The sequence below is a fragment of the Scatophagus argus genome, chromosome 4, assembly GCF_020382885.2.
Source record: "Scatophagus argus isolate fScaArg1 chromosome 4, fScaArg1.pri, whole genome shotgun sequence".
In the NCBI taxonomy this organism is placed as follows: domain Eukaryota; kingdom Metazoa; phylum Chordata; class Actinopteri; family Scatophagidae; genus Scatophagus; species Scatophagus argus.
The window spans coordinates 14,878,245-14,903,736 of NC_058496.1; the positions used below are offsets into that span (position 1 = coordinate 14,878,245).

Consider the following 25,492-nt stretch of genomic DNA (forward strand, 5'->3'; position numbering starts at 1 on the left):
AGAAGGCCAAAACAAGCAGCAAATAATCATCAACATGCACATTTGAACTAGCATGAAATCATGGAGGGCAGAAGGTAACGTCCTCCAATTTAAGATGTTGCAGCACGCAGCAGATGACCATCAGCACATGAATATGGAGATGAGTGTGGCTGAATGTAGCAGCAGTACAGCAGCAGACAGCGTGTGTGATGAACACCATGTTTAGTTTCCCTTGAAGCCAATATTACAGGGAGAACAATTATGCGAATGGATTGCAGGCAAGAAAAATCAGCTTCACAATAAAACCAAATTAGAGTCCTCAACGACTAGGGACCCAGGTTTGATTTATTCTGTGAACAACTTCCAATCAATCAATACAATCCTAAATACTCTGACATGGATGTACCACTATGTTAAACCAGCAGCTTGAAAGCGTGATGCAGTCCACGAACAAAGTGAAGAAAAAAAAAAAAAACAGTCTCAGCCACAGGAAATGAATTCACCATAAATCCACTAGCAATGGAGGCACGGCACACAGGCGCCAGCATCAAAGCAGAAACGATGAGCCAGCGTATGCGAAACAGCCAACAGCATCACCAACCGCACAGTTTACAAACAGGCCACCGTCGTGTCAACACCACAGGCACTTACAGAACAAAGACAAGGACGTGCATTTCGTACATGGGTTTGCATATTGGCACACGAGAAGCAGTCTTACCTGAAGCAGCTGATCTTTAGCACCTCAACAGGAAGGAAGGAAAGAGTGTGACGCAAAGCTGCTACAGGTGAACGTAACACCGCTTTAAGCACTCGTGAGCGTGGGATACGTTATGAAAGTGGGTTATTTCTTCATAACTTACAGGCTCTGACTGCTGACGGGTTGGCCTGCCACTGATCGTGAGTTAAGCCTCACAAACTTTGCGAATGCGCATTGCAGCAGGAGCTCAAATGGCCCGCCATGCAAAGGTCACAGGTCACACACAGCAGACTGTATATACTACGGTATGATGTTTTTTTTTTTTTAGTATAGGTGATGTTGTATTAATTGTAACAAAAGCCACATGATCAGAACGTTTATTTTGTATTATCAGGCCTCATAAACGCAGCTGATAGAAACGAGCGTCTCTCGGAACAACAAAAGCAATGTAAAAATGTTGATTGAAGGGTGAGTTGAGAAAGGCATGAGTGCAGTAAATGAGTTAGAAAAATGGTGTGTATAAGGCAGAGTAAAATAATAAAGTAAGATATTTTCTAAAGACAAATAGAGCGATCAAAATAATGTGAAGTGGCTGACTTTCTGTGTGACTGTATGTTCAACAGTCAGACAGGCTGAGGGACGAGCAGCGCCCCCTGGTGGTGACTGACCTAACACTGTGGCAGGGGTCAGTAGTCAATGGTCTGTAGTCTGTAAAAAGGGTGGAAAGAGTCCCTTAGGATACTGCGGGTCTTTCACAAACATCTCTGAGGGATTAAATGTGATCATTAAGGTTATTTTCCTTTGGTAGACAAATGTGGTCTAGTTCTACAGTATGGAAGGAAAAATGCACTTTAATGTGCTACATTTTGGAGACTTTGTTCAGATAATGAAACTTTACAAAGTACCACAAGTCATCCAGGATAGTGTCAGATATGTGACTGTTTGAAAATGATGTGGCGGTGGAGGTTTGGTGTGAGCAACCAGCTGTGCAAACACAATCTCAGTGATTTATGAACCCACCTGTGAGCTGCTAATGGCCCAAAATGATAGTCGAGCCACTGCAGGTCTGGAACCACGACCCACTGATTAACCGCTGTGACACAGGGTGATAAATGTACAGTACAAAGCAGTAGGTAGGTGGTCTGACACACAAGAGACAAATCCTGCGGTTTTCTTCCATTGTAATCATCTATTATCACTTTGTATATTCCCATGAAACTGCAACTTTAGACATGCATATACACTTCTTTTGGTATCTGACAGCAACCTCGGCACTACAATAATATTTTTGCAAGGAGTGAGCCTTTGATTGCGTGTGTGTATATATAACAGAAGAGAAGGAAAGATGAAGGGAACGGCGAGCACAGGGAGTGGAATATTCCTGTTAGGTTATCAGATTCTGGACGCAACATCTCTGGAGAAGAAAAACAAAATGAAAACATACCTTATTTGGTTGCGTGGTAATGGTAAGCTTCAACCACAAGGCAAATCAAACTTTGTGTCAGCGTCTCAGGTTTTAATTGCGACCACTGTTACCCGTCTGAGCCTACGACTACAACATCTGAGGGTTACTTCAAGAGCAGAATATCCAAGTTAATCCGACAACTTGAAAACTTCTTTATTCTCTCTAAGAAAGCTCAGTTCAGTTCTATAAAATGTCCTGTGAAATTTACCTTTTGGCAATCGCCAACTTGATTATATAAGAGTGAATATTCATGTTACAGATTTAAATCCTTATGAGAAAATTGACTTTACAATTTAGAGCAATATGTAAGCTAAAAGTAAAGAAATAAAGATGTGTATGTAGCCTGTCAAAATAATGAACACTGATGCGAGTACATGAATGCCTACTAGATAGCAGAATGTTGTTTTTGTGTTTTTTTTAATTGAGTCTTGGGTGCTCAAAGATTTCTCTAAGTCTGTAACAATATGACACGGATGAGCAGCATGATTTCTGAGGGACTTTATTTAACTTGTTAACGTGTCATTTTACACTTTAAATGAGGTAGACGCAAATAAATTATGAGAAAATCTTTGCCAAGCAAAAACAAAAACTTTTAGCCACTACAAGAAGCTGACAGCAGCAGAAAAGCAGAAACAGCCCACACATGTACTCACACTTCACACTTTAACACACGCACACAATACTGCCTATTCAAAAATACAAAAATTTAACAGTGCAAATAAATAAACCAACAACAACCATGGAATGATTGCTTTTTTTCTGACAAAAGAGGCATTTGTTGTGTTGACCAAGGAGTGTTTTAAATTAAACTAATACTGACAAAACTGTGTCACTCACAGATAAATAGTCTTTTATGGGCTCTTGTTTGCCCACATTGCACCACCAATGATACATTGTTCAAGTTTTGCAGCAGTGCACCCTGCCACTCGTCTCAAAATTCAGTTAAGACCCTTGACAGCAGTTGAGTCCAGGTCCAGCAACGGATCTGTCTCTGAATCCACTTCCACTTTCCAGTCATTGTTTAGGTGCAAGAGGTCAGACATACATTTCTGTAAAACCAAGACAAAATCCTCCAAGATCAGTAAGTTCAGTGCTTTAACGTGACAAAAACATTTCACAAGATCCATAAAGCACAGTCACGTCTTTCACGAACTGCTCAATGAAACGTCTGTATGAACTCTCATGTGATTCTTGCGTTTTGCGTTGCTTATGAACCCTTCTCCACAGACACTGCATTTGAATGGTCTCTCCCCTGTATGGATCCTAATGTGTGTTGTCAAGTCTGGTTTTTGGGAAAAACTGCTTCCACAGGTGTTACACTTATATGGCCTTTCACCTGTGTGGGTTCTAACGTGCTTTGCCAAAGTCGCGCTAAGTGTAAATCTCTTCCTACATCCAGGGCATTCATAAGGCTTTTCCCCTGTGTGCACTCGAAGGTGGTACTTCAGCGACGAGGAATCTGTGAACTCCTTTACGCAGTAGCTGCAGGTGTAAGGCTTCTCACCTGTGTGAATCCTCATGTGCCTCTTCATATTAGCGCCGCAGCTGAATTTTTTCCCACAGGTGTTGCAGACGTACGGCTTCTCACCTGTGTGAGTTCTCATGTGTTTAGTTACTTCGGTGACCTGGGCGAACTTCTTCCCACATAGGCTGCACTGGACGGGCTTTTCTCCTGTGTGAGTTTTTATGTGTCGTTTCAAGATAGACTGATGTATGAACATCCTTTCACAGTGGCTGCACTTGAAAGGCTTTTCACCAGTGTGGATTCTCATGTGAACTTTCAAATTTTTCAAGTAAGAAAAGGGTTTACCGCAATCGTCACATTTGTAAATTCTGATTTTTGGGTCAGGCTCAATACTTACAGCTGATCTTTCATCTCCATCTTCATTTTTCTTCTCTTGTTCTGTCTCAGTGCTTCTTGTTGATGTTATGTTCCTTGGGTTCTTCTTCTGTTTTCGCTCAGCACTTGTAACTGATGTATTCTCTGCGCTGCGTTTCTTCTTCACTTCGGTATTCGTCGTTGGTGCCGAGGCTTCATGGTGCTGCTGGTCATTGTTTGGTCCTGACACTCCAGAATTCATCCTGTCAGATTCAGACTTTACGCATTTAATACGGATTTTGTCAAGAGGATCTTCCTCTGCTGCACTCCACTGAGTTCGTTCAGGATCTAAAAGCAGAGTTTGATTATTGAATTTAGTGTGATTGCAAGTAGGAGTCAACATAAAGCTATCAGTCTCCTGCTTCAGGACAAGCTGCTCTTCCTCCTGACTGGTGCAGAGTTCCTCCTGTTCCTCTTTAATCTGTGGAGACTGAGGGTCCTCTTGATCCAGACTGAAGTTCCTGTCCTGTTCCTGCTGCCGGTCAGAGAAAACCTCCTCCTCCTTACATACATGTTGTTGCAGGAGATCTGAAAGGACAGAGAACAAAAGGAATGTTGCTTTACCTTGGGTGACAGAAACAATGCAACATGAGCTTAAACTAGCCACATGGCAGAGAAGGAGTTTGTGCCAAAGAAGAACTGTCTTTCATTAAATATTATGTTTAAATGGTGCAAATGGACAAATTCATAGGAGACTTCAAGTCTGGTTATAGCGGCTAAAAAATTGCAATTTAGATTGTAGATTATGACTGTGATTAAATATACTGTGACATTATTTTTTGTGGCCAGATTCCCCACCCCTAACTGACCATTTTGAGATTTGAGAAAAACCTTTACCACTAGTGCTGTATGTATGCGTTTCCTGACTTGTTGTGGTTCAAACAAAAGCTACTTTATTGTATACATTTTCATATGCCTTGATAATTCCAATACTCTGCAAATTCTGTTCCCACAAGTACTGCAGAATGCGGCTTCTCACCAGGGTGATTTCTTACATGAACCTTAAATACTGATGTCTCACCGTATGCCATAAGAACATGGCTTCCTATACTCATGTATGTTCTAAAGGACACATAGCATGTAAACTTACACTTAAAAGCTTTTCTACATGTCAAACTTCCCACCATGAAAGACATTTTACCTGTGTGAATACGCTTACCTCCTTTCTGATCTTGGCTCTCATCTGCATGAGAGTAGTTACAGAGGACCTGGTGGTCACTTTGCTCATAAGTAGAAGACAACATAAAGGTATCAGTCTCCTGCTTCAGGTCAAGCTGCTCTTCCTCCTGACAGCTGCAGAGTTCCTCCTGTTCCTCTTTAACCTGTGGAGGCTCTGGGTCCTCTTGATCCACACCGGAGTTCCTCTCCAGGTTCCAGAGCTGCCGGTCAGCGAGAACCTCCTCCTCCTCCTCCTCTTCCTTACAGACATGTTGCTGTGGGAGCTCTGGAGGGACAAAACAAGGAACATTAAAGATGTTTCAAAATGTTTTACTGCCAGTAATTTGTAGTTAGTCAGACCTTAAGCCATTTTTAGGGACTGTGTGGAAATTATCAGGCCACCTATTGAATATCAGCAGACACAGACTGTAAAATAAATTCACCTTGTCAATAGAAAATAACTTCGCTTTCAACAAACTAACTCCTCTCTTCTCCAAACGGTACGGAAACAGTTTCTGTCCTACCAAAACTGCTATCCACAAAGTCAATGGTGAGACATGATTATGTCGTCTTTCCTGTATTTTGCACTGACACGTAAAAAGACAATTTGGTGCAGCTGATGGAGGTGCATTCACATTAATCCATGCGGATGATAGACGGCAGACCGACAACAACTTTAGGTCAGCACGGAAAACAACCAGAAAAAAGTCGGTGGGAATGGCAAGGCAGAGAAATATGAATGCCGAAATGTTGCTAAACAACAAACAAACAAAGAAATAAGTTAGCTGGCCAGAGAGCTCGCTAAGCTAACTTAGCTTATCTCACTTTCTGTAAAACCCACCTTTTATTCCACTGAGCTCTGTGCTGTTTGTCTGCCATATGTCAGCTTCTCTCGTAATATCTCCGTAGGCTTTCAGGCTCTTATTATAAAATTCCCGATGTTGTTGTTCCAACATGAACTTCTCGCTATCCAGGTCGCCCATTTTTTCCACCCGTTTTTCTTCTCCTTCTTTTCGTTTAACTGCTTAATTTTGAAGGCGCTTGCCGCCATCTACTGTGTCGGAGTATGCTGAAACAATATATTTTTTTATATTACTGTAAGAAAAAAATATTAATTAACTATTATAAAAAAACTAAATTAAGCTAGATGGTGTCTTATAACCTTGTGTCCTTCAAAAATTCAGCTTTCCGAGCCTCCTGAACTCCTCTCTCCTCGCCAGTAATTCCTCTGTATTACGCTCTTACCTGTCTACCTGGGCCTTTTTTGTTTTGTACTGATGGCATTCTTCTGACCTACTTTACCCACTAAGAACACAGTCTTGTTGAAATCTGTATGATCAAACCTTAAGCTTAACATCCTCCCTCACATTTTTCACTCTGAGCGTTTATGGATTTCTGGAACTTTGGATTATGGTCGCTTTTTGTTGTCTCTCTTACATCCCTTTTTAGATTATATTTCTCCTTCCCCTTTATCAACCAGAGTATCCTTAACCACTGGCCAAAAGCCATTATTGAATATTGGCCATAGGGGTAGGATTATTAAAATAATAGATCATGTTAAAGTAAGGTTTTATAAACAACTACTTAAACGTGGTTTTCTACTTGAGTCCTACTTAAGATCAAAACTTGATTGCAAGTCTGTTTTATAAACGAGGCACCAGGGCTTACTTATACATCCACTTTATAATTTTCCCCCTCACACAGAAACACAGGCACAGGAACAACAGAGAGACATATCGTGTAGGTCTAAGCACAAGCAAAAGTCACTTTTCCAAGTCAAGTCAGTTTTTCACTGTCTTGTGGCACTCGTGGCAACTTCATGACTGGCACGTTTATACCTGCAACAAGTGACTCACAATTCGTGTTTGTTCAACAGATGCCCAAAATGTTATTGCAGGCAATAACATTACAACCATATCACATTAGGAAAAAAATGGTAATTAAAATTTATTTAAGAGTTTGTGGGTTTGACAGAACAGCTGTGCTGTAGATCGGAAGATGCTCAAGCAAACCCCGTTTCAAGAAGTTAAGGCACAAAGGCATTTAGACAGCATAGAAGCAGTGTTTCTTCTCCTCATTCACCTAGTGCAATCAGTTAACACCAACTCTCACTAAAACAATGACACAGTGGATAAATGTCCACATTTCTGTGCATGCAGCTGCCATTGAACTGTGCAAGGTCCAAAACTGTGAAATTACAAAAGTGATTTTGTGATGCATGTTCATCAAAATGTTTAGTGTTCACTAATATTCCTCTGTACAACTCTTGTCTTTACTCTATACATTGATAACAAGCATAAAAGGAAGAGATCCAAGAGTGACTATGGAAGTAGGCAGATTCTTCCACACTTCAGATGCAGGCAGATCACCTCAGATTTCTATTTCACTAGACTCCCACCATTCAGAATTTTTGGTAAATACCAGACACTGTAACGCTAAAATACTAGTCTCTGAAAGTTACCATGGTAACATCCAAAATTACCATCGATAAGACTGTGCTCAGACCAACATTACCATATCAGCACTGCAACCAAAAATGCAGCTCACCCATTCATTGCAATCAAAAAAACCAAAAAACAATCAATCAAAAAACAAACAAAAAGAAAGCGCTGTCTAACATAAACGTTAAAGCTGGATGAACTTTTGCTCAACACAAAGTGACTTAAAGAACCATATTTCCCAGTCAAGTAAATACAAGCTCACATTCCAGGACAACTTTGTATCACTAGCAGTGAAAATATTCTGAATACATCAAGGCTGAAATTGTGATATTCTAAAAATCTGTGCAATGATTTGCTCCATCTTTCCTGTACTGCACTTCATTGAGCTGTCTTGGTTCCTGCAGCCCAACAAGACATGGTCATTTTATTTGCAATAAAGACTTTGAAGTAAAAAGAAAAAAAATCCTTTTATCTGCAGCAATTCTACCTAAGCGATCCATCCACTTTAACCACAAGTATTGCTTATCAAATGCAGACAGGTGAGCTTCTTGCATCAGTTGCATGGACGCTCTTGTGTCTGTTAAGTTTTAACCAGTTGGAGAACTTCTCTCCACAAGTACCACATTTGTACGGCTTCTCCCCAGTATGTGTCCTCATGTGTACTTTCAGGTCAGTCCTACGACCAAACACCTTGTCACACTCACTGCACTTATATGGCTTTTCACCTGTGTGTGTTCTGGTGTGCCTTTTCAAAGTTGTCCCAGTAGTAAATCTTTTCTTGCAAAGGGAACACTCAAAGGGCTTCTCCCCAGAATGGACTCGCAGATGATTCCTGAAAGCAGAAGAATCTGCAAACTCCTTCCTGCAGTCCCTGCAGGTGTAAGGCTTCTCGCCTGTGTGAATCCTCATGTGCTTCTTCATATTCACGCATGAGCTGAAGCTTTTATCACAGGTGTCACATTTGAACGGCTTTTCCCCGGTGTGAACGCGAACATGCAGGTCGAGGTTATAACGACGGTTGAATCCGTTTCCGCAAACCTTGCATTTGAAAGGCTTCTCAACAGAGTGGATTACTACGTGTTTATTCAAATCCCAGCTCTCCCGGAACATTTTCCCACAAGTTTCACATTTGTAAGTCTTTTCAACAGTGTGCGATTTCATGTGAAATTTGTAATTCTTGAAATTAGTCATCACTTTACCACACATGTCACACATGTAGGGGTCATTAGTATCTTGCATACTATTATCTGATTTGTTCTCATTTTTCCTTTTTGGTGTTGTGCTCTCATACTTGCATTGCTCACTTTGTGTTCCTTCTTTGCTTCCATTTGATGTTGTATTCTCATTCTTGGGTTTCTTATTTGGCCTCGGGTCAGTACTTCCATTTGATGTTGTGGTACTGTCATTTTGTCTCTTATAACGTGTTGACCTGCCTCTTGTATGCACTGTATTTCCACTGCTGGGTTTCTTCTTTGGTGTTAACTCATCATTATGTTTCTTATTTTGCTGTGTTGACTCAGTACTTGCCGTGGATGTTAATTTCCCATCGCTGGATTTCCTATGCGGTGTTGGTTCAGTACTTTTAGCTGATGTCGTGATCTCAGTGTTTGAACTCTTATGTTGTGTTGGCTCAATACTTCCAGAAGTTGTTTCCCCACAACTACTGGGTGTTGCTTTAGCATCATTTGGCTTTCTTTTTGCTTTTGTCTCAGTACTTGTAGCTGATGTTGTCTTGTCGTTTGAGACTGGTCTCCCATCTGAGCTTCTCCTATTTAATGCTGCCTCACTGTTTCCTTTTGGTGTTGGGTCCTCACCATTACATTTCTCATTTGGTGTTTGTTTGAGGCCTACATGTGATGTTGTGGTCTTGCTGTCACCTTTCCTCTGGGTCATTGGCTCAGTACGTGTAGGTGATGTTGTGTTCTCCCTGTTACAGTTCTCATTTGGTTTTGGCTCATTACTTCCAGTAAAAGTTGTGTTCCCACCATTGTGCTTATTGGGTGCTGGTTTAGTACTTAATGTTTGTGCTACTTTCTCATCATTGGGCTTTCTGTCTGCTGCCTGATCAGTACTTTTAGCTGATGTTGTCTTCTCATTGTTACATCTTTTATTTAGTGTTTGCTCAATGTTTCCAGTGGAGGTTGGTCTGCGATCTTGGCCTCTCTCACTTAGCACTGGTTCACTATTTCCTTTTGATGTTGGTATCTCATCCTTAGGTTTCTCGTTTGGTATGAGCTCTGTGCCTCCACTTGTTGTGGTCTTATCATTACATTTCTTCTGTGGTGTTGTTCCTCCATAATCTGGTTTATTCTGCGGTGTTGGCTCAGTAATTCTAATTGATGATCTTGTGTCATCATCATAATGTGTCTTATCAAGTACTGGATCACTGTTTCCTTTTGATGTTGTCTTCAGATTTAATGTTAGTTCAGTACTTGCTGATGTTATGTTCTCATCTTGGCTTTTCTTATTAGGTGCTGACTCACGACTTCCTTCTGATGTTGGATTCTCATCATTATGTGTCTCTTTTGATGTTAGCTCTGTGCCACTAGCTGCTGTGGTGTTATTGTAACATTCCTTATTTGGTTTAGGTTCAGTACTTCCACATGGTATTGTGTTCCCATCATTGCTTTTGTTAACTGTCGTTTGCTCTGTACTTGAAGCCGATGTTGTGTTCTCCTCATTGCTTTTCTCATATGATGCTGGCTCAGCATTTCTAGCTGGTGTTGTACTTCCATGGGTGCAAGTTAGGATAAGCTGGTGGTCACTGTTTGGCTCTGATGCAGCAGAACTCTCCTTGTCAGATCCAGATAATGTATTTTTGTTCAAGTTTCTAGATGGACAATCCTTATTCGCCATTTGGTCCAAAGCTTGGGACTGATCACAGTGGACATTCTCCTCACAAGCTGGAGTCGGCTTACTGGCGTGAATCTCCCGTTGCTCTGTCAGCTGCTGGCGTTCTTGACTGACACACATTTCCTCAAGTTCCTCTTTAATTTGTGAAATAATGGGTGGGGCAAGACTGGGGCTGGTCTGCTGGGTACAGTGCTGCTGCTGGTTCAGGAGAACATTCTGCTCCATACTGACAGATGTCTGTGTGAGCTCTACAAGGAAATACAAAAAGACAGTCATGAATGGCTGTACATAAGTTTAGACAGTTGTGTTTTCATGAAGTCTACAATGAATAGCGCAAAACTGAAAACATAATCATTTTCCATCAAGTAAAAACATGCCACAGTTTTTGTACCAGCTGGATTTTTCCCGTTACACTTTTTAGACAAAACAAATTAAAGTAGGATGTTACGCAGTTACAATAACCTCAAAAATTTAAGACATGTCCCAAGTGCTTGTATCTACAACTGTACCACAGAGACAAAATCTGGAATTATGAAATTTTACAGACCACATTGCACTCAGTTAATTACTTTTGATGATCCTGTAATAACAGCACCAGGTTGAATGATTCTCCATAATGTTTACTGCCACTTTCTTCAATCTGGTTATCTTGTAATGAGGTTAACATTATAAAGCAGCTCTGTCAGTTCTTTGCCTCTTTTTCAGTGCAGCCTACACAACATGTATTAACCCTGAAAAGCTGATTTGGGTTGAAACTTTGAAGCATTCAGGTCAGAACCTGCTTGCTTTCCTTATCGATGTAGAGGATTGATACAAATTGTGAACAAAGCTAACTATCATTCCAAATACTGAATAGAAAAGCTCCTACGGGAGAAATCAAAGCAATAACTGAGCTTGCATGTGAACACAGTCATCTCTGTATCGACTGAAATGAACATGACCCTCGATACTTTCAGTGGTGGGGTGAAGTAGTAAGATTATTTACTTAACTAAAGTACTACACTTACAATACTCAACTACAAGTAAAAGTTCTGCATCCGGTTGTCAGTGTTTCACTGTTAAGTTTTTGATTAATATTCCTGCTTCATGTTGCATTTTACTGAGTAAAACTATTGATTAGTTTAATCCACAGCAATACATCATATTCTATAAGATCATCATGTGTTTGTTAAAATCATGTATCTAAAAAAGACAACTTTTTCCTAGATCAGAAAACAGCTCTCTCTCCTGCTTTGTGACTTTTCTGTCTGTTAATTACTCTCAACAATTGCTTCATTCATCCTCAGTAAAACTGACGGGAAATAACAAATAAAAATACTGTTTAGTGAAAGTATTTGGTTAAAAATAATCATATTAAAGTATAGTACAAATTTGGACACATCCAGCGCCTTAAGCCTCTTAGTGACACGGGCCCAACTATAATCCTTTTTCAGCTGTTTTCTCGAAACCTAACGACTGTTACACCTGTCAGACTGGTCTGTCTACACGCTGATACTCAGCGTAGCTAGGAATTGCGAAAGGGCAAATACATTGCAGCGTTTGACACCAAACTAGCTTCATTAGACAAGAAGTTGGGTTTTTTCCAACCTGCTCGTTGTAACTTTATCTCAGCTGTGAAAACTGAATCCAACAGTCTGCGCTGACGGGCTATTTCTGTCTCGTAATCTTCTAATTTCTTTTCAAATGCTCCCAATATTTCTTGAGCAGCCGCAGTTAGCCGATCACAGACAAACTGTCTCATACTTTGAACCGATGACATTGTTGAATTGTAACTGAAATACTTTTTCTTGCAAGAACTTAATCAAACTCTCTATGCTAACTGGAATTGAGTTTCCAGGTTTGTTTATTTCCGCTTGTGATCTTCTTCTTCACTGGTTTTTAAACTGGCGGTTGGCAAACAGCTTTCGGGTGCATTACCGCCACCCATTGATCTGGAGTGTGAACGAACACTGTACCATATCTCTAATACCTCTACAGAATATAAATACTAACAAAACAAAAAGGAGCACCGATAAACAACTGGATAAACCCTAAATAAATTACCTTAAATACTCTACAAGGAATTTCCAACACTTGTCATCTGAAGATTTTTTTTACATTACTGATATTTTGCTTGATTTTACATGGCTTTTAGCTTTTCACCCGTATGTATTCTGTAGTGGACTTTCAATGTTGTGCTGGCGTTAAATCTTTTCCCACACAGTGAACATTCATAAGGCTTCTCCCCTGTGTGAGATGAGCTGAAAGAAAAGTCCTTTCCACAGAGGCTTCTCACCTGTGTGAATTTTCATGTGCGTTTTCAAGTATGCCCCAAATTTGAAACTGTTCCCACAAATGGCGCACATGTACTGCACCTTGAGCGTTTTAACATGCTGGTCACGGCCACTCTTTCCTTCTGTTGAGTGAAAACAGAATGTTTTCTGTTAGATTCAGATTGTGTCCACTCATCTGAATAAGCTGGACTGAGGTTTTCTCTCTGCTGCACTCAGAGTTTGACCAGAATCCAAAAATAGAGTCTGATTTTCCTTGTTTTCACTCTCATCGTAAGCTGAACTCAACTTAAAGGCTTCAGTCTCCTGCTTCAGGATAAGCAGCTCTCCATCCTGATTGGTGCAGAGTTCCTCCTGCTCCTCTTTAATCTGTGGAAGCTCTGGGTCCTCTTGATCCACACTGGAGTTCCTCTCCTGGTTCCAGACATGCTGGTCAGAGTGAACCTTTCCGTCCTTACTGACATGTTGCTGTGGGAGCTCTGATGGGACAGAGAACAAAATGTGATGATTTAAAAATAATCCAGGCATGCAAGCAAATTAGTTCCTATATATTTAAAAACTTGTTTATACATAATTAACCTGTTTTTGTTATTAAAGAAGTTTAAGACATCCATCGTGTGTAACTTCATTTCATGTTTCCAGACGATATCCAACACTCTGCGCTGACGATCGATCTCTTCCTCGAACATGACAACTGTTTTCGTAAAAACTCTGTATATCTCCATAAAAATGGCTTCTCACCTGTATGGACCCTTTCACGATTTTAAAGACTTTTTAAGTGATCAAGTATTACAATTAATCCTCAGCCAAATGTGAAAAATGCTCATCACAGAGACTCTCACAAAATCTGGACCGTTGTGTGCAGGTGTGGGCCTCTTTATTTGTGCTTTAGGTTTTAACCTTTAACTCTCTGATTCACGACTTTGTTCTCGGTTAACGTTTCTCCCCGTCCTGGTTCACTCTCTAAAGTCGCTCACCGCCCTGCAGGAAGGTGCCACCTTGCCAAACTTGGTGTGAATTCTGACAAAGCATACGACAAACACACACACATCTGCATCTCTTCACACACCCTTAACATGAACAGAGCACAGGAGAGAAACTGAGAATAAAACTTTTTGAATAAAACTTTTCCCACTGCTGCTCTCCCTCCTGTTCCTCTTTAATCTGTGGAGGCTCTGGGTGCTCCTGACACACACCGGGTTTACTGTCCTGGTTAGAAAGCTGCTGATCAGCGAGAACCTTTGTAAAGGAAAAATGTCATGTCAGGGTCAAGGTCATGTGGTGTAGTCCTGCGGTGACATCTTGACATGGGGTGTTGTCTTGTCTTGAGCCATAGAGCCATAGTCACGTAGTCTTAGCGTTTCCAAACATGTTATACAACCTACAGGTTATACAGCTTAAAGAGAGTAGAAGAGATGATTCACAGAAAGTCTCTGAGTGTTCATCGTTGCACTTAATTAGACACTGATTAGAACTAAAAAGAAAAGACAGTTTCAAGTCTTTATTTCAGAGCTGTGGGAGCTCTGGTGGGACAGAGAACAAAAACATTGAAACACTACAGCGAGGGTAAAGAAACACACCTATTGTGTGTATTTCAGGTTTCCAAAAAAAAAAAAAATCAAACAGTCTGTACTGAGTCTCGAGCTCTTTCTCGTACTCCACTTTCTCGTGGTGGTTATATGCAAAAAGTCTGAATATTTTTTCCACAGCAGCAGCTGAAACTCTCAAATACTCGACTGAAGACCTTGTTGTTTCATAACAGATGAAACACACACACACACGATACCAGTTTTTGCAACCACAGGTGATGCGTGCAAGTGATGATGATGATGCTTCTTCTTCTTTGTCCTCCAGTTCCTCCAATGCAAGAGTGCAGCCAATTTCTAATAGTAACTCTAACTAACAAACTAACTCTGATAATCCCTAGATGGGTTGTGTATTTGGCCAATTCTATTATAATTCCATCAGTGAACGTCTGGGGGCTTTTTGTTCCCCTTTAAATTGGTGTCATTTTATTAAAAACTCAGGTGTTAAACGGTAGCAGTAGCAAAGACACACATTTGTTCGTTTTGGTGCTCTTTTCCCTACTGCTTTGAACAAACGGTGGAAATAAAAATAAATGGACTGTGATATAGAATAAGTATTTAAATGTTTAAGCAGAAATACCAGAGTGTGTGTAATATTAGTACTTCCATGCTGGCCCGTCAGTGTCATTTTATTTCAATTTATGCCATCATGATGCATATCATTTACATGTAGCAGCTAGTCCTTCCTGTCCAAAGAGCTGTATCTAGATCAGACTGTCAGCCTTTTTTTCACACTAGAACTACTGAGAAAAAGCACAAGATCCCTGCACCCGTATGAGACAGGAGACTACAGTGAGCTGGGCTCTTGGCTCCCTTTCTGTACCAAAAACTCAGTCCCCACCTCTCAGTCCTTGCTGGTGGTTTTGAACTAGGATTGCTCCATATGATTTCCAGGGCTTTGTGACTGGACACATTGTTCTCAGGTACATGTCTCCATCAATATTTTGGGATGACAGAAAAGTCCCTTCCGATATCTGGGCAAAGTCTTTCTCATTATCTTTGAAGCGACGTTAAATTACACTCCAATTCCAAAGAGCTGTGACGCTGTGTAAAAATTCAATAGAAACAGAATGCAATCAATTGCAAACAAACTGTGTTCACAACAATGTTTTTACGACATCTTCCCAAGCCCTTGTAAGTAATATCCTTTTTAATTTTTAATTCATACTCCGTTATTTGGCCACCACATTGTCTCCATGAGATCTTTGATTTACCCACTAGTCGACTGTTTCCTGCATAAACCCTGCAGCATTTCTCCTGTCTCAAGTTTGGAGGGCAGACACACACAGATGCACTGGCACTGGTAAAACATGTAAACATCGGCACAGTCAAATACCGAAAAGTAACATCACATTCTTTCAGCTCTATACAGTATGTCCCTCATCATACAGCATCACATATAATCACACTACCAGGAGGAAGCAAAACAATGTGGGTAACTCAGAGACACCAGATAACAAAGTCTAACATCGAGTGTGCAAAGGACTCTAAAGGAGTTAACTGTAGTGTCACTTCACATATTTAACATTCCTTTACATCCATAAAGTTAAACTACTGAAATCACTTTAGGAAATATGAAGTTTTATTTTTACCTATTTAACCGAGCTGGATAGTTTAGTAAGGCTGCATATGTAATGAGCTAATTAAGTTACTGCATGTATGTAATTAGCACACTATGGCTGTAAATGCAGTGTGCTAAAGGGTACAGTACAGGCAAGTAAAATGTCTTAAATTAATTAATTGAAAGTGTTTCAGATTTCACACCTGTCCCGAGTTCACATGCAGTCAGAACTGGCTGAGGACAACTGAAGTTGTACATTAAGTACAGTATTTGAGTTAGTTTTATTCCATCACTAAACGTATGCCTGTTCAATCTGAGGCAGCTCCACTGATCAAACTAATATCAAATCGTAAATAAACTTAACCTCCAGCTGGTGAGCTGCAACATGAAAGCACTTCTTGCATGTTATGATCCAACACAGAGAAGCATTTTTCACTCTGAAAAGAACAACAAGTATAGACTTCAGCGTGAATCTGGTATTCTTACAATAACACCTGACAAAGCTTTATTGTTAGAACACCTGTGAGATTAAACACCATCAGTAACCCAAGCACAACTAAAGAGGGTTTCTCAGCTTCAACATCAGAGTTCACAATCCATTTATATAACTTAAGTAGTGTATAAAAATTCTGGAAAGAAAGACAAATAAATATATATATATATTAACACAACATGTCACACATGTTGACTGTGCAATAAACATTGATCAAAGGCTGGGGAAAGTATTTTTTCAAATAAATACTGTTGCTATGCAAGTAATTCAATTATGCAAAGGAAAAAACAAAGTATGCATACAGATACATACTTGCCTGTAGTGTGTGTGCTCTTAAATGCCTTATCAAACCACACACATATCTCTCCCCACAGCTGTTGCAGTGCTATGGCTTCTCACCACTGTGGGCTCTTCTCACGTGGACCAACAAGCCACTACTACAAGTGAAGTCACTTCCGCACGTTTTACACAGGTACGGCTTCTCACCTGTGTGGGTTCTCACGTGGACTTTCAAGACACTGTTGAGTCTGAAAGCTTTCCCGCATGTTTTGCATGAGTATGGCTTCTCGCCTGTGTGGATCCTTAAGTGAGTTTTCAATTCTGAAGTCCGACAGAATCTTTTTTCACACGTTTTGCAAGTAAAAGGCTTTTCACCCGTGTGGACCCTCATATGTCTTTTCAGTGGTGGCATGGTACGGAATCTTTTCCCGCAGGTCTTGCAAAGGTACGGCTTCTCACCTGTGTGTGTTCTCATGTGGACTTTAAGGGCACTGCTAAGTATGAAATCTTTCCCACAAGTTTTGCATGAATATGGTTTCTCACCTGTATGGATTCTTATATGAGTTTTAAGTGCTGACATATAACCAAATCTTTGTCCACAGAAGTTGCAAAGGTACGGCTTCTCACCTGTGTGGACGCTCAGGTGTCTCTGCAGTTTTGACTTATACTGAAACATCTTTCCACATGTGTCACATTTGTAAGACATTTTACCTGTGCGAGTATTACTGTGAATCTCTGACATGTTAGGGCTGTACACATTGTTACTGGGACTTTTGCTTTGGTGATGTGTTGTCTTTGGTTCAGGTTCTGCATCTCTAATTGATCCTGAGTCTCCATGCCTGCCTCCTTTCTGATACTGGCTCTCACCTACATGGGAGTAGTGAAAAAAGAGCTGTCGGCCACTTGTTGATTCAGGTTCACTGTGGTCACTTTCCTCATAAGTAGGAGTCAGCATAAAGGTATCAGTCTCCTGCTTCAGGTCAAGCTGCTCTTCCTCCTGACATGTGCAGAGTTCCTCCTGTTCCTCTTTAATCCGTGGAGGTTCAGGGTCCTCTTGATCAGGACTGGATTTACCCTCCTGGGTCCAGACCTGCTGGTCAGCGAGAACCTCCTCCGTACAAACCTGTTGCTGTGGGAGCTCTGAGGGGAACAAGAGAGAACACAAGGAACAAGATACCGCTGAAGATAAACCCCCAGATATACGAGCAAACTAATGCCAGTTAACATTTAAGCATGTGTGAATCTATATAAATCGAATTAATCTGTTTTGTGGTATTACTGTTACCATGTTTTACACACCTATACGGTGTAACTTTATTTCAGGGTTCCAAACGATATCCAGCAGCCTGCGCTGACGATCGATTTCTTTCTTGTACTCAACGATGGTTATTTCAAAAACCCTGAATATTTCTTCAGCAACAGCAGTTAGTCGCCCGCTGACAAACTCTCTCAAATGCTCAACTGAAGACATTTTTGTTAAATTACATGAAATACTTATCTACGCTCGGGCTCGTACAGCTTATTCCATGCAGCCATACTGCTAACGCAAATAGCACCTGTCGTGTTTACTTCCGCCGGATGTCACACTAAGAAGTTCCGTCAGTGAAAGTGAGTTAGCTTTTCATTCCGCTTGCTTATAGCGCTTTTTTTTCTCAGGGTGGCCAAGGCATGAGCCATCCTGCTGTGCCTCTGAGTGACTTATTCTTATATTCTTCACCTAACCCTTAACCAATCTCACCGCTCATGCTTTAAAATAACCAACCCAGCAAATGAAAGGAGCCAGCCAAGAGCATGGCGGTTAAGTTTGGGCACACATTTTATTTTGCTTTGGAGTTAGGAAAAAAACGTACAAGCAGATTTCCTCCCGACTGGAGTTCACACAGAGGTCGCAGAGATAATACGCTCTGTTTCCGGGGGGATAGATATGAAGACGGAACCGCTTCCTGTAGCAGGTTACTATTGCAAGCTTATTTATATTTTACCCGTTTATTCGGGTTGTGCTTTAGGGAGGGAGACCTAAAAAGGAATTGAGATGTTTGTTTTGCGCTCGGATCCTGCGTTAAATCATCTTTAGCATATTTTCTGGTTCTTACGCACTGTCTAAATGGGTGCATATTACTGTGCCATATGTAGACAAACAACATTCACTGGGAAGGGACATATATTCGGAAAAAATCACCAAAGTAGACTGAGAGTGGTGCTTCTCAAATTCTTAGAAAAGGTAAGTAGATTAATGTCATCTCAGCCTTACTGATATTTCTCACTGTGAGTATTTTGTATGGCCATTTTTTTCCACTTTGCTGAAACTACTTGCGTACTAAATTAGCCCCGATGCTAACGTGCGCAACAAATCATGGGCGCAATCAACATTTTCATTTCGTGTTCCATTGGGAGTGACACTGATTTTAGCTGTTTAACGTTAAATAGTTTGTGCTACATAACATCAAAATGTTTCATGCCCGATATTTAAGGACTGACTTAGGTGATACAGTGTGGCCACTAAGAGGCGCATCAGGGACGTTACATTTATAACCACTGTAATAAAAACTGTCTGGTAGTTGTAGTAACGTATCTAAAGCTTTATTATAATACCTGTAGTTACGTATCTCTTTATAGTAATACTGTATTATTTATTCTTTATATTATAGAGGCTATAACATGGTATTATTTTTGTTTTTCTTGTATATTCTGTTTCATATTATGGTATATTACTATTGTGAAGGTTTTCTTATAATCAATTATTCTTATTTCTCTTTATTTTTACTGTTTTACGTTTTTTCCCCCTTATTTTTTTAAACATTAGTAAGACTCTAAGAAGTCACTAAACCACTTCAATAAGTATTCAAGTATGAAAGGATCAGAATATAATTAATTAAATAATTATTAGGTTTATTTATTATTTCAGGGTTATTTTGCAAAAGTATTTCCATAGCTTATACTGTCTACCATATTGTACATTATATTTACATGGCTTTGTCAACACTGGTCTTAGTTTGAGAGTGCAATTTTTCCATTTCCTGTTTGTTTCACCCATCTCCTAGGTGAAGGAAGCTCGCCGAACACTTAAAAAACCCCAAGTAGACAAGTTTGATTGCACCCAGCACAAGCAGACGTTCTGGTGCTACTGCTGTGGGCTTGAAATTGAAAGAAATGTTACGGATGGAAACATGACTGTGCTGTATGGAGGCTTGATAGAACACATGGCCACGTAAGGTTTCGTTGTTGTTGTTTTTAAATTAACTGTAATTGAGCTTATTTTGTTTTCACTGATGCTCTGCTTCATTTTCACCCAGTACAACCACACAGTGTTTGACTTAGAGAACCCCAGTGCTTTAACAGTATCCTTAGCAAACAGAAGAAATAGCAACAGTATTTGTGATAGTGACTGCTAACGTATCCCATAAAAGTATATGGTCAAAAATCTTTTTACTATTAACAACATGAGCAGCATGTTTTACTCAGTGCTTTGTACGTAAAAGGAAAAAGTGCTAAGTGGGAAAGGTCATCAGGATATTTACTAATTTATATTTATAAAGATGATTGAATTAAGATAATCAATGCTTTCATGATTACAAGCATCATAAAAACATTTTCATCACAATTTCATCACATTAAAAGCCACCCTTGTAATCAGGAAACAATTGAATACAGTAAATAGTAATGGAATATCATCTAAATTGTGTGTTTTCCATCAGAAAGAAACTTCAGAAGTTTGTTTTTGACATTTTAACTAGCTTATGTTGTACTTATACATCAGTTTAGATGCATGTAACACAAACTAACAACTATACAATTGTCAGGCGTCTGTGTGCTTAAGGAATTCCTTATGCTTGTATCCATGTGAATTTTTGTGGTCATCTGCTTTTGCTTTGACATTTGAAATGCATCTGGTTTCAGCCCAGAACACAGGAAGAATACTCACAAATTCTGGTGGGACAATAAGGCCGACCCCAAACTCAGAGACAAGGTCATCATCACGGAGGAGGAAAGGGAAAAGTAGGCCTGGGGAGCCAAATGTTTTCACGTATCTATAAGTTTGTTTGGAAAATTAAACGTTCTCTGCAACAGTCATTGTTTGTTTTTGTTTAGGTTTAAAGCAGAAGTGGCAAATGCATTAGAATCATTTGTGGAGAAGGAGGATGAATTCCTAAAACAGGTAATGTGAAATTGCTGTTTTTGAATTCACATTAACCTTGATTACAACCTATCATAACTTGTACTTAAGCATGCAATTCTTAGATCCAAATGCAAATGTTGGCATGTTAACATACAAGTCAGTACTGACATGCTGACGTTACCATCTTAGACATATTCAACATCTTAGATTAGCACACTAGCATGCTAAAACTTGCTATGTAGCACTAAACAGTACAAGCGAGGGTCTGATGTCATTAGAGTCAGACATAAACCAAAGCATTAGACAATTTGAAATTTGGATCTGCTGATCCTTTGACTCTTTGAAAAGTCAAAGGATCACCATCAGTGGACCATGAATGTCTGTACCAAATATTATGGCAATACATCCTATAGTTGTTGAGCTATTTCAGTCAGAGCTGAAGTGGCGCTAGCATGGCTGAAAGGTGTTAGAGGGACTCTTCCAGACTTGAAATATGCTGATGGCAATGTTTTATTTTTCTTGTTTTGTTTTCATGGCTGTAGCAAGCTGATAACATCCGGGCCCAGGAGAGACATCGTCAAGAGGTCCTTCAGTCTCTTTTAGAGGTTTGTTTTCCAAGGATGCAGTGGCAGTATCCATCGCTGTGGCACTGACTTGTCGTTTTTCATGATTTTGAGTCGCATGTAAGGTGGGAAATGCCACCATTCTCCAGCTAAGTGATTGCAAGTACCAAAGTAGGTAACCGAGTGTGAACTGATAGATTTTTAAAAAATTGGCGGCTGGGCTGGTTCAAGGACAAAATAATTTTCTTCATCATGTGAGAATAAACATTTTAAAAAACATTTTTGTCACAAACTGAGAATTGGATTGAAGTTATAAGGGAAAAAACAAAGACTTGAATAGCGAGAGGTTTATGTCAACATTTGGGGCAAAGTTGTGTGTGATGAAAAATGAAGATGAAGTATGATTAGCGCCCAGACTTCCTCTGTGAACCGCTGTTGGCTTTTCCTGAATCAATATCAGCGTGACGCAGAGCTGGAGTTCGCTGGATCCAACGGCACCGACGTGTATCCAGAGGATGCTGTCAGGTGACACTGTGGCATTTTATCCTTTTTGCATATAATCATCAATTTCACGTGACACGAAATTGTTGGCTTGGGGCTCATTTTGTTGTCTGGCAAACAGCGCTCGGTTTACACCTCAAGGATCAGACCGGCAAGCAGGGAGCAGCCTCCTCAACTCAGTGGCTGAAGCACCGTGGACTGCAGTAGGACAAGGCTTGACTTTCATAGGTTATCAGGTAGAAGAACAACTCTCATTAACGTGTTTAAATCTGGTAATTAATTGATTTTAGTTTGGTTTCCCCCACCCCTTAGGCGTTCTCCTCACTTGATCACTGATTTTCTCTGTTACAGGATTCATCAAACAGCGGAAATGTTCATACAGGTACAGTGATATATGCATTTGTACGTTCTAAATGTTTGGGCCAACCAACAGTAAGCACCACTTTTGAGAAGTTGGGTTGAACTGGGACTGCGATGATGCTTATATGTACATTTAATACACATGTAAATAATTAATTACGTATAAATTATTAATACATATATAAAATATTAACAGGGTTTGATGAATATACTTTTTTCAAGTTCTGATGTATTATCTTGTTACCAGTTGTTATCCAACAGTTGTTTAAACAATTTCCTCATATATGGCTTTGGCTGTGTGATGCTGAGCAGTGCTCATATATCCTGAAGTTCAGTAAGCCTAATATTGGACTTCATAAAAACTGTAATAACTTCTCGTGACATTTGTAGAGATGCTCTTTATTCCAGGTGAAGTGGGGTGCCTCCACAATTAAAATGCTGAGGGAAACACTGCATATGCAGACATATAGTATGGTATATAAACATTGGATTCCTAATAAAACATTTACTGATTTCCTGTGGTGTTTTTCATGCTTTTCAAAGTCTGTGCAGCAACCCAGTATCTCTAAAGATTAGAGTTTAGTTCACCTCTTGCTTGTGATTGGTCAAGAGTAAGCATTTAGCCTCTGTGTGTCGTAGGCGCCGTCCCTCCTTGGCTCCAGGACGATCCTCTGGAGGGGACTTCAGGAGCTGCAGCACATCCGGAGATCGGCCCTTCACTCCAGGATTTCCTCAAACAGAGTAAGACTCACACAAAAATGTATTAAGTTGTGTGTGATGCGAGTTTGTTGTCATTTGTCTGAGCAGTTTGTTTGTTCAAAGGAATGCTCGCGCCTTCATGATAATGTCCATGAGGAGTTATGTTTTATTGATTGCTGTCACATCACTTGTAGTAACCAAGCTTTGATTTAATATACAGTATGTCTTGTATTCTCCTGGATTTATATGTTCATACAGTCAAAGGAACAATAATTATCAACATATTTCACTCTGACCTCGATGTCAGTCATGTACACTGGTGGAGAAACAGTCAAAATCTCACAGAGGTGTGAGTATAATTAAAGCGACCTCATTTGTCTTTTGCTAGAGGAGCAAGAGAAGCTGAGGAAGCTTCCACCAAACAGAGTGGGGGCCAACTTTGATCACAGCTCACATACAGATGCCAACTGGCTTCCATCCTTTGGTAGAGTGTGGAACAGTGGCCGACGCTGGCAGTCCAGGTGAGACCACAACACCCTTCGCTACACCTGAGACTAACACACATGCAGGCCCAGACTAAAGGCTTCATATCCTTTTTATACTCATTCTTGCTGAAAACACCACCAGTGACAGTCCAGTTTGCTTAATTTAACAATGAAATAAAATAATAAAAATATTTGTATACCTATTCATCACCATGTTATCCATTCATAAAGCTGCAAGCTGCACTCTCTTCCTGGATGTTAGTGTCTTAATTTCTGTAGAAACTCAGTATGTAGACGTACACGATATAGAAGTGAGAATGTAAGTACGCTGCAAACAGACTGTTTATCTACATGGTGCTCTTGGCTGATGACCTTCGTGGCACATGTGAAAGTGACTTTCTTCATCAGGCACCAGTTCAGACAAGAGGAAGGGCAGAAGAACAGACAGAAGAGGAGGAGGGAGCACGGAACGGAAGGGCCAAGGAAGGCAAAATCGACTGATCAGTTGACAGATTCTGGCAACATTTGAAACAGAGTATGGAGTATGAGAATTCATGGTTGAATGGATGCATATGGTTTGCAAGGTGTGAATGACTTTACACTATGTTTCTGAGCCTGACTAGACACCCCGCTGTAAGGCAGATGGATATATTTATGTTAGAAAGTTACCTTGGATAATTATAACACTTTTTCCAAGACAACACCTGTCTGTGCAGCATCAAATTGGTGCTGCCGTATCTGCTCTATTTGATCAAATAGAGACCAGTGACTTTAAATAAAGGCGCCAGAGAGAAAAGCCTCACTGAACTGCTTGTGCTGCCCAGATTCTTCCAACAAATCCAGGACCCTCATCATAGAGTTAGTGGTTAAACTACAACACTTTGAGACCTGAGGACAACACGACAGCATGAAAGCAAACAGAGGGAGTGCCAGTCACTCGACTAACAAATGTGTGATAACATCTGTTCAGCTGCAGAGAAAGCCTTATCTATCCTGATTATGGAATTTTTTTCTGAAGTTGAGCGTTTTCTGACCTGTTAGTATTATTTGATAAAAGGCCCTAAAACAGCAGCAAACCTAAACCAAATGATGAGTTTCATTTCCCTTTTGGGGGCTTGTTGGGTAATGAAAAGGCCTAAAAGGCTGCATATGCAAATGTTTGTCATGTACAGATTTGATCATTAAACATATTCATAAAGTGTGTGTCAGATATTGTTTGTCTCAGTAGATTCAGCATATTTGACTCAGTGCTCTATAAAACAAGAAAATTCAACTTGGCTTCTTACACTTCATGCTTTCTATGGACTATAATAGAAAGAAGGAAGTTAGTTAGTGGAAGTGTCTATGACTTAAGCAGCACGGATGTTTCTCATCTCCGGAAACTCAATGATGACTCACTAATGAAGAATTAATGTAATAATGCAGAATTTTGTGATGCTTCGCCGTCACTGTGAAAAATGCTGCAGTTGTACTACCAAAGGGAAGCATCAGTACAGAAACTGATGAATGTCCAAAAGCAACAGATGCAATATCCCATATTCCTCTCCCGGAGCTTTCAGTCGGGCCTTCTTTTATCTGTACAGGCCTCCTCTCCACAGCGAGGTATGATTAAGCCCTAATGTGCTCTGGATAGCTGGGCGTGGAGCTCAGTGCAGCTGCAAGACAGTATGCGGATACAACGTGTAGCTTATCTATTCTTAGCTCTGTAACAACATGGCTATGGCCGATTCAGTACAAACGGAAGAACAGAGGTTAGTATGTGTTCATTTGACTGTGAATCTTACCGCTGCGGTAAACCCTTAATGATATTGCTACATGCTATCAATGCTATATAGCTGTATAAAGTTTTGTTTTCATATCAGACCGTGGTTTGTCGTAGTTTTTTTTTTTGTTAAATATTATAAGATCTACAGACAGCCTGAACCTCAGCGCAACAGCCACCCCTGGCACTAAAGAAATGGGAGGAGAGAAAAAGCACGTGTACTGGGCGTTTCTATAGTTAAACCATAGTCCAATCACAGTGAGAGAATTGTGAATAAATCTACATGTTTTAAAGAAGGCGTAATACTCGCGTTATGATTGGTTAACAGGAACAGAAGCAACCAA

General features: G+C 40.2%; 3 protein-coding genes and 1 long non-coding RNA gene across 9 annotated transcripts in view; 1 reads left to right on the plus strand and 3 right to left on the minus strand.

Moving 5' to 3' along the window:
• Positions 1–937, minus strand: part of LOC124057296 — a 103,363-nt gene extending 102,426 nt beyond the window's left edge. For both annotated transcript variants that reach the window (XR_006843090.1, XR_006843089.1), the window contains exon 1: positions 698–937. This is a non-coding gene — a long non-coding RNA (uncharacterized LOC124057296). The remainder of the gene's footprint in view (positions 1–697) is intronic.
• Positions 938–2,624: 1,687 nt separating this feature from the next.
• Positions 2,625–12,359, minus strand: LOC124057297 (zinc finger protein 391-like). 4 transcript variants are annotated; one of them, XM_046385365.1, is made up of 5 exons: positions 12,060–12,359; positions 8,345–10,720; positions 5,180–5,464; positions 4,004–4,548; positions 2,625–3,190 (listed from the first exon to the last, which is right to left on the minus strand). In XM_046385365.1, the coding sequence occupies exons 1-5, from the start codon at positions 12,229–12,231 to the stop codon at positions 3,080–3,082; spliced, it is 3,489 nt and encodes a 1,162-aa protein (XP_046241321.1). In that variant the 5' UTR covers positions 12,232–12,359; the 3' UTR covers positions 2,625–3,079. The 4 variants fall into 4 exon arrangements, with proteins under 4 accessions (XP_046241321.1, XP_046241320.1, XP_046241324.1 ...); XM_046385364.1 differs by having other exon boundaries at positions 2,625–4,548; positions 12,060–12,358; XM_046385368.1 differs by lacking the exons at positions 8,345–10,720; positions 12,060–12,359 and adding exons at positions 6,020–6,247; positions 6,341–6,699 and having other exon boundaries at positions 2,625–4,548.
• A 231-nt stretch (positions 12,360–12,590) lies between these two features.
• On the minus strand, positions 12,591–18,263 carry LOC124057299 (zinc finger protein 664-like). Of its 2 annotated transcripts, none has more exons than XM_046385370.1 (2): positions 17,961–18,257; positions 12,591–13,221 (listed from the first exon to the last, which is right to left on the minus strand). In XM_046385370.1, exons 1-2 carry the CDS (start codon positions 18,130–18,132, stop codon positions 12,917–12,919), a joined length of 477 nt encoding a protein of 158 aa, XP_046241326.1. In that variant the 5' UTR covers positions 18,133–18,257; the 3' UTR covers positions 12,591–12,916. The 2 variants fall into 2 exon arrangements, with proteins under 2 accessions (XP_046241326.1, XP_046241325.1); XM_046385369.1 differs by lacking the exon at positions 12,591–13,221 and adding an exon at positions 16,357–17,801 and having other exon boundaries at positions 17,961–18,263.
• A 329-nt stretch (positions 18,264–18,592) lies between these two features.
• On the plus strand, positions 18,593–24,584 carry cenatac (centrosomal AT-AC splicing factor). Its single transcript, XM_046385371.1, has 11 exons — positions 18,593–18,882; positions 19,703–19,869; positions 20,559–20,657; positions 20,751–20,817; positions 21,321–21,383; positions 21,802–21,866; positions 21,964–22,078; positions 22,194–22,224; positions 22,842–22,943; positions 23,290–23,422; positions 23,795–24,584. Exons 1-11 carry the CDS (start codon positions 18,766–18,768, stop codon positions 23,913–23,915), a joined length of 1,080 nt encoding a protein of 359 aa, XP_046241327.1. The 5' UTR covers positions 18,593–18,765; the 3' UTR covers positions 23,916–24,584.
• Positions 24,585–25,492: the final 908 nt, after the last annotated feature.

Coding starts and splice junctions, on each gene's coding strand:
- LOC124057299 (XM_046385369.1), bottom strand. CDS start 18,132: ATGTCTTCAGTTGAGCATTTGAGAGAGTTTGTCAGCGGGCGACTAACT. Junction 17,802..17,960: donor AATAAAGTTACACCGTATAG/GTGTGTAAAACA, acceptor TGTTCCCCTCAG/AGCTCCCACAGCAACAGGTT.
- cenatac (XM_046385371.1), top strand. CDS start 18,766: ATGGGTGCATATTACTGTGCCATATGTAGACAAACAACATTCACTGGG. Junction 20,818..21,320: donor AGGATGAATTCCTAAAACAG/GTAATGTGAAAT, acceptor TCATGGCTGTAG/CAAGCTGATAACATCCGGGC. Junction 22,079..22,193: donor TGACTTTCATAGGTTATCAG/GTAGAAGAACAA, acceptor TCTCTGTTACAG/GATTCATCAAACAGCGGAAA.
- LOC124057297 (XM_046385364.1), bottom strand. CDS start 12,231: ATGTCATCGGTTCAAAGTATGAGACAGTTTGTCTGTGATCGGCTAACT. Junction 10,721..12,059: donor GATAAAGTTACAACGAGCAG/GTTGGAAAAAAC, acceptor ATTTCCTTGTAG/AGCTCACACAGACATCTGTC. Junction 4,549..5,179: donor GAGCCAAGATCAGAAAGGAG/GTAAGCGTATTC, acceptor CTGTCCTTTCAG/ATCTCCTGCAACAACATGTA.